At 34.8% G+C, this 6,966-nt stretch overlaps 1 protein-coding gene across 1 annotated transcript in view; it reads right to left on the reverse strand.

Moving 5' to 3' along the window:
- Positions 1–6,966, reverse strand: part of SPEF2 (sperm flagellar 2) — a 200,523-nt gene that overhangs the window by 71,242 nt on the left and 122,315 nt on the right. The window contains exon 25 of the mRNA XM_008574789.1: positions 2,921–3,072. Within this exon, the coding sequence (XP_008573011.1) occupies positions 2,921–3,072 (152 nt within the window). The remainder of the gene's footprint in view (positions 1–2,920; positions 3,073–6,966) is intronic.

Raw genomic sequence — 6,966 nt, forward strand, 5'->3', positions numbered from 1 at the left:
TAGTAAGTGACAGACCCAGGATTCAAACCAGATCTGTCTGACTGTCCAAATATATTTACTTGATTACTTGAAAATATATTTATATTTATTTGATCTGTCCAAATATATTTACTACTCTACATTTAGTTTGAGCAACTCCTGACAGCTGCAGTGACCGAGCAAGGTTGTAAAAAAAAAATACACTACTTTTAATATAAACTACATAGCTCATATCGTTGGAGAATTAAATTTAATATTCAGTGCCTATATATTATTTTTAAAATCTAACTTCTTCTTTCTTCCCTTCTTCATATCTAAGCTTTTTGTTTTCTCATGGCATGCTTACTGGTCATGAGAAAATATTATTTTAATTCTTTATTATATTTTGTTAACTTATTTTTAGTTTATTTAACTTTTAAGGATTTTGAATTCTATTTTTAATTGCTTTAACTTATTTTCATTCTTACTTTGAGCTCTCTTTTAATGTTTTATAGTTGAAAGTCATATCATAGAAATTACCACCACTCCCACCTCCAATTTCTTGAAGATATTTTCTACCTGTTCATTGCTTCTCGGGGGTTGGGATCTTTCCCTTTCCCTGTCCTCACCCACTGGCTCTATAAAAACAATTATTTACAAATTTTTATATTGCACAGTGTTTTTTTGGCCAGAAATATATACTTTTTCCACCTTGCCACCAAATTCATTTTCTCGCTGGTAGGAATCTGATGTTAGACTAGTAAGAAGTTTTTCAGTCTCATGAGAACATCATCACATACTACTGAGTCTTTGCCATTTCTCAGTTTCCTCACCTGTAAAATAAGACTCATAACCCTCTCATTTTCATTTATATAATGTGACCCCCCCCAACACACACACAGAGCTGTTTGAGTTTTTCCATAAAAGTGACAGAGGTTCACAATCCTTTACCAGGATCCCTTGGAGCCAAGAGTGCTTCAGAATTCAGAATTTATCTATACTATACATTCCTTAATACCTCCAGTGGAGTCTGTGGAAGCATAATAAAATACGTTCTGTCTCTGCAGCAAAATGAGTAAACATTCATTATAAATTGGATAAATAATGCACATTAATAATCCTAAGTCAATGACACTCTGACATTAGAAAAATGTTCAGTTCTTATAGCTTTTTGGATTTTAGGTTTGCAGATAATTATTAGTGGTAATTAATTTAAAATCACAAAGCTTTGTATTTAAAAAAATTTACAGTGTAATATCATAGCCTACCTTACCTAAGCTGGTTTTCTGAAAGGTCTGTACTATCCAGTTGAACCAACGGGATTCGAGTAAATCTCTTATTGTCTTCTAATGGGATTTTGCATTCCATTGCCCTGTAATAATCTTGAAGGAGTCTCTTTGTATCTTGGAAACGGTTCAGTTCTGCCTTGAATAGCAAATGTGAATGTTAATATCCAACAAAGAGCAAGCTGATCTATACATATTTCCCAAGTAAGACTCTGTAAGCACTATTCTTAAAACATGTAAGCTGAAATTAGTTTTCTAAAAATTAAGAAAAAAATAGTGGCGATAAATGTATACATAAAATTTTCACAAAAATTAAAGATAAGTAGTGGCTTTATACTCTATTGAGCACAGCCATCTGACATTTCTATGCCTCTTGATATGACAAAAGTTACAGTATATATGATATCTGCAATAGTGTATACAATTCATTATTTTGACATTAAGTATTCTTCCTGTGTCTTGGATCCAATCATCTAATACACTAACAAACATTTGAATGTCTTCTTTGTCACAGGTTGACGTGGGAGATATCAAAAATACTATAGACCACAAATCCAAAATATAGATACAAATATGAAAAAATAAGACTATAGTTCTGGTCCTCTAGGGAAATTTAACTTAATTGTGGACAAATGACAAATGGTAACATAAAGTGATAATGAGTAGCTCTCTTTTCAATTTCCCTTCTTGCTCCATATGTTATTGTAGGAAGACAATTCCTCCACTGCTTACAGCTAAACCCCTCTGCTGGTGTTGCCAGTAAGTACCTTGAGAAAAATGCAGCAGTGCAGAGGAGTTGGTGGCAAGGGCAGCATCAGTTATTTGTATGTAGTGACTCCCTGTCAGCACTGGTCTTTTCCCTTTGTGGTATAAGCACAAGACCCTGCACAGTACCAATGCCACAAATGTAGACCGTGAGTTTTCCAACCCATTCTCCCATTAGGTATTAGACCATATAATATATCTGTGCTTCTCTTTGGCTGTGTAAACATGACTTCCAGACTTGGCTTTAGTTATTTGAGCTGCTTAAACTAGTACCTGAGGGCCTAAAACCTGAAGCTCTTATGCAGATATATTCCATATTTAGTTAGCTATAGAAAACATCTTTTTTTAAAAAGAACAAAACCGACTTAGTGTTCAAAGTCTTTAGCTGAACCTAACCCAAGGACATTTATAAAGGGATCCCTGCAATTTGTCAAGCAATTATGTTGCTATTATTTCATAAAACATTGAGAAATAGTCTTGTACTACCATATTCATGGTTTAGAGTGAATAAATGTCTGCAATTGCAGTGTAGTCTACAACAAAAGACAGTAACAGTTTGACTTTGTTTTGATATAGANCAATCCTTTACCAGGATCCCTTGGAGCCAAGAGTGCTTCAGAATTCAGAATTTATCTATACCATACATTCCTTAATACCTCCAGTGGAGTCTGTGGAAGCATAATAAAATACGTTCTGTCTCTGCAGCAAAATGAGTAAACATTCATTATAAATTGGATAAATAATGCACATTAATAATCCTAAGTCAATGACACTCTGACATTAGAAAAATGTTCAGTTCTTATAGCTTTTTGGATTTTAGGTTTGCAGATAATTATTAGTGGTAATTAATTTAAAATCACAAAGCTTTGTATTTAAAAAAATTTACAGTGTAATATCATAGCCTACCTTACCTAAGCTGGTTTTCTGAAAGGTCTGTACTATCCAGTTGAACCAACGGGATTCGAGTAAATCTCTTATTGTCTTCTAATGGGATTTTGCATTCCATTGCCCTGTAATAATCTTGAAGGAGTCTCTTTGTATCTTGGAAACGGTTCAGTTCTGCCTTGAATAGCAAATGTGAATGTTAATATCCAACAAAGAGCAAGCTGATCTATACATATTTCCCAAGTAAGACTCTGTAAGCACTATTCTTAAAACATGTAAGCTGAAATTAGTTTTCTAAAAATTAAGAAAAAAATAGTGGCGATAAATGTATACATAAAATTTTCACAAAAATTAAAGATAAGTAGTGGCTTTATACTCTATTGAGCACAGCCATCTGACATTTCTATGCCTCTTGATATGACAAAAGTTACAGTATATATGATATCTGCAATAGTGTATACAATTCATTATTTTGACATTAAGTATTCTTCCTGTGTCTTGGATCCAATCATCTAATACACTAACAAACATTTGAATGTCTTCTTTGTCACAGGTTGACGTGGGAGATATCAAAAATACTATAGACCACAAATCCAAAATATAGATACAAATATGAAAAAATAAGACTATAGTTCTGGTCCTCTAGGGAAATTTAACTTAATTGTGGACAAATGACAAATGGTAACATAAAGTGATAATGAGTAGCTCTCTTTTCAATTTCCCTTCTTGCTCCATATGTTATTGTAGGAAGACAATTCCTCCACTGCTTACAGCTAAACCCCTCTGCTGGTGTTGCCAGTAAGTACCTTGAGAAAAATGCAGCAGTGCAGAGGAGTTGGTGGCAAGGGCAGCATCAGTTATTTGTATGTAGTGACTCCCTGTCAGCACTGGTCTTTTCCCTTTGTGGTATAAGCACAAGACCCTGCACAGTACCAATGCCACAAATGTAGACCGTGAGTTTTCCAACCCATTCTCCCATTAGGTATTAGACCATATAATATATCTGTGCTTCTCTTTGGCTGTGTAAACATGACTTCCAGACTTGGCTTTAGTTATTTGAGCTGCTTAAACTAGTACCTGAGGGCCTAAAAACTGAAGCTCTTATGCAGATATATTCCATATTTAGTTAGCTATAGAAAACATCTTTTTTTAAAAAGAACAAAACCGACTTAGTGTTCAAAGTCTTTAGCTGAACCTAACCCAAGGACATTTATAAAGGGATCCCTGCAATTTGTCAAGCAATTATGTTGCTGTTATTTCATAAAACATTGAGAAATAGTCTTGTACTACCATATTCATGGTTTAGAGTGAATAAATGCTGAACCTAACCCAAGGACATTTATAAAGGGATCCCTGCAATTTGTCAAGCAATTATGTTGCTATTATTTCATAAAACATTGAGAAATAGTCTTGTACTACCATATTCATGGTTTAGAGTGAATAAATGTCTGCAATTGCAGTGTAGTCTACAACAAAAGACAGTAACAGTTTGACTTTGTTTTGATATAGAAAAGGGTAAGCAAAATTGCTTCTGAAAAGTTGTTCTCTGCATTATTAAATTCTACCTAAATGACTGAAACAAGAAATTCATTTTGTTAACTTGAATTTATGTTGTAAAATAAAATTACCATTCACATTGTCTTAAATTATAGAAAATGTTTTAAGTAGTCTCCTTGGATTTTAAGCATAAATATACATTTAAGTAATTTTTCACAGTAGCATTTCAAAATGACTGGAAAAACTGCACATTTTTCCCTTTTCTTGCAAGGAAACCAAATTGAGTTTTAAAATATTTATATATGGAGTAAACTCACAGTTTGACAATTTGTACCTGTCATGCTTAAGTTTGGTAAAACAGTAGAGAGAAAATGAGTGTTATAAATAATACTCAAGAACATGCACAATACCACATTTACAATGGATAGAATACAAATGTAAACCCAATTTGTACATACTGGATACTGACAAATGACTTTGGAGAACTGAAGAAAAGTATGAAGAGGTTATAAAAAATTATTAGTCCTTAAACCATAACATTATAATATTTGGTAAATGAATCTAAAAATCAGGACATTATTTCCTCTCTAAATCAGGGGACTGATCTCTTTAATAATGATTAGGTTTAGTAAAGCCTATTTTATATAACTGGTATTTGGAACAGTGCTGATACCCTAGGCTTACCTTATTATAGTGATTATTTTATATAAAAGATTAATTTATTTTGAGTCATAATTTGATTCATTATATAGTTAATCTGAATAAGATGCCATACTATATCCAGATTCCCTAAAAGCAGACTCAATCAAGTTTCTTCTCATATTTATAACTAGTAAGCAATACTTTCTTATTTTTTTGTCATGAAATCTTACATTTGAAAGGAATTGTAGAAAGCACTGAGAATAGCATTTTCTGGAATTTACTGGGTAGAAAACTTGTCCTATAGGTTGTTAATGACTACCTTTCTGGGGATGAAACAAAGATTTCCCAAGGTCAAATAGTTTCAGAATGCTGGGTCAACATATCAAAAAGATTTCTTTACTGCAGGACATCTTGATTTCTAAATATGTCAATATGCTTATCAATCTCACAGGGAGAAGGAAGGGTAGACTATGTAGCAATTCCCAAAGTCATTTGATCACAGAATCCTTGTTTTGTGAAACATCTCACAGGACTAGTAGTCCATGGAACTCACTTTGGGAAACACTTATCTAGCTGTCATTATCCAATACCACAAGCCCTTGAAGACTTTATCTAAGCTTATTTTCCCCCGTCCCCCACAAACACGTGCTAGCTTCTGCTTTTGAGTTTCCTGGACACAAAGTCATTGCCTCAAAAATCTATTATTTGATGGGCAGTTCTAATCATTAAGCTCTTTCTTCATATACTGAACTGAAACCTAATCTATAATTTCCACCCTTGGTTTTTATAGGGTCCTATCTGTCAGTGTAGAATAAGGCTCTCTTCTATTCTATGAGGCAAGCTTTCAACTATTTGAAAAATGTTGATGATTGTTAGGGCTTAGAAAAGGGTGCTCCAAAGTATGGTGCTTTGACATGCTGAGCACTTCAAACTAAAGCAGCAGCCTCAGAACCAAGGTCTCTCTGACCTTCTTCTGCTCCCCTGAATTTTAACCCTCTTTTTCTCCTGCACAGGGAAGAGCTTTCTCTGAAGTTTCCCTTATCTGTTTAAGGGAAGTTCCTCCAGAAAGAGTGAACCCCCCTCCCTGGAATCTATATTAACCAGAAGAGATTAACTCATATCACAGGAGATACGAGTATCACACCACGCGCAGACAGAATTCATCTATTCTTCCGAGTGCTGTTATCTGAGAGACTTTATCTAAATAATAAGACAACCTTTGTTCACAGTGCAGTTCCTCCCCTCACCCTCCCATAGCTTGTGTCACCACCTCCCCTAGAGAAGTCCCAAGCCCCTATTCTTTCTGTAGCTCAAAATATTATTGAAACTTCAAACATCTGGCCCTTCTTAGAGTCTCATATTTTGTGGGACTCCCATGCATATGTATGTAATAAATTTGCATGCCTTTTCTCCTGTGTCTTAGTCTGTTTTGTGTTGCTATAATAAAATACCTGAAACTAGGTAATTAATGCGGTGGGGGGGGGGGGGGAGATTTATTTAGCTCATGGTTCTGCAGGTAGGGAAGTCCAAGATCAGGCAGTCCATCTGGTGAGGGCCTCGTGCTGCTTGAACTCGTGGTGGAAAACAGGAGGGGAAGCAGTCATGTGCAAAGAGAGAGGGGACCAAGGAAGCTGACCTGCTTTATAACAACCTGCTCTCGTGGTAAGGCCAATTACCAAACATAGATGGACTATGACACCCCACCCTTCAACCCATCCCTGCTTTTAAAAACTCTTCAGCCCTTCAGAGCCCAGTATCCAAAGACTTGGTCTGTGCTCTCTTCCTTACTGCTGGCAATAATATCAGAATGAAATCAGGATCTCTCTTCTTATCTTGCCCAGTGTGATTTTTTATTTACTAGGCTGTGATTATAAGTTCATTGGGTTGTTCTTTTTTTTTTTTTTTTTTTTTTTTTTTTTTTTTTTTTTTTTTG

Source organism: Galeopterus variegatus, unplaced genomic scaffold, assembly GCF_000696425.1.
Source record: "Galeopterus variegatus unplaced genomic scaffold, G_variegatus-3.0.2 Scaffold1104, whole genome shotgun sequence".
Classification (NCBI taxonomy): Eukaryota; Metazoa; Chordata; class Mammalia; order Dermoptera; family Cynocephalidae; genus Galeopterus; species Galeopterus variegatus.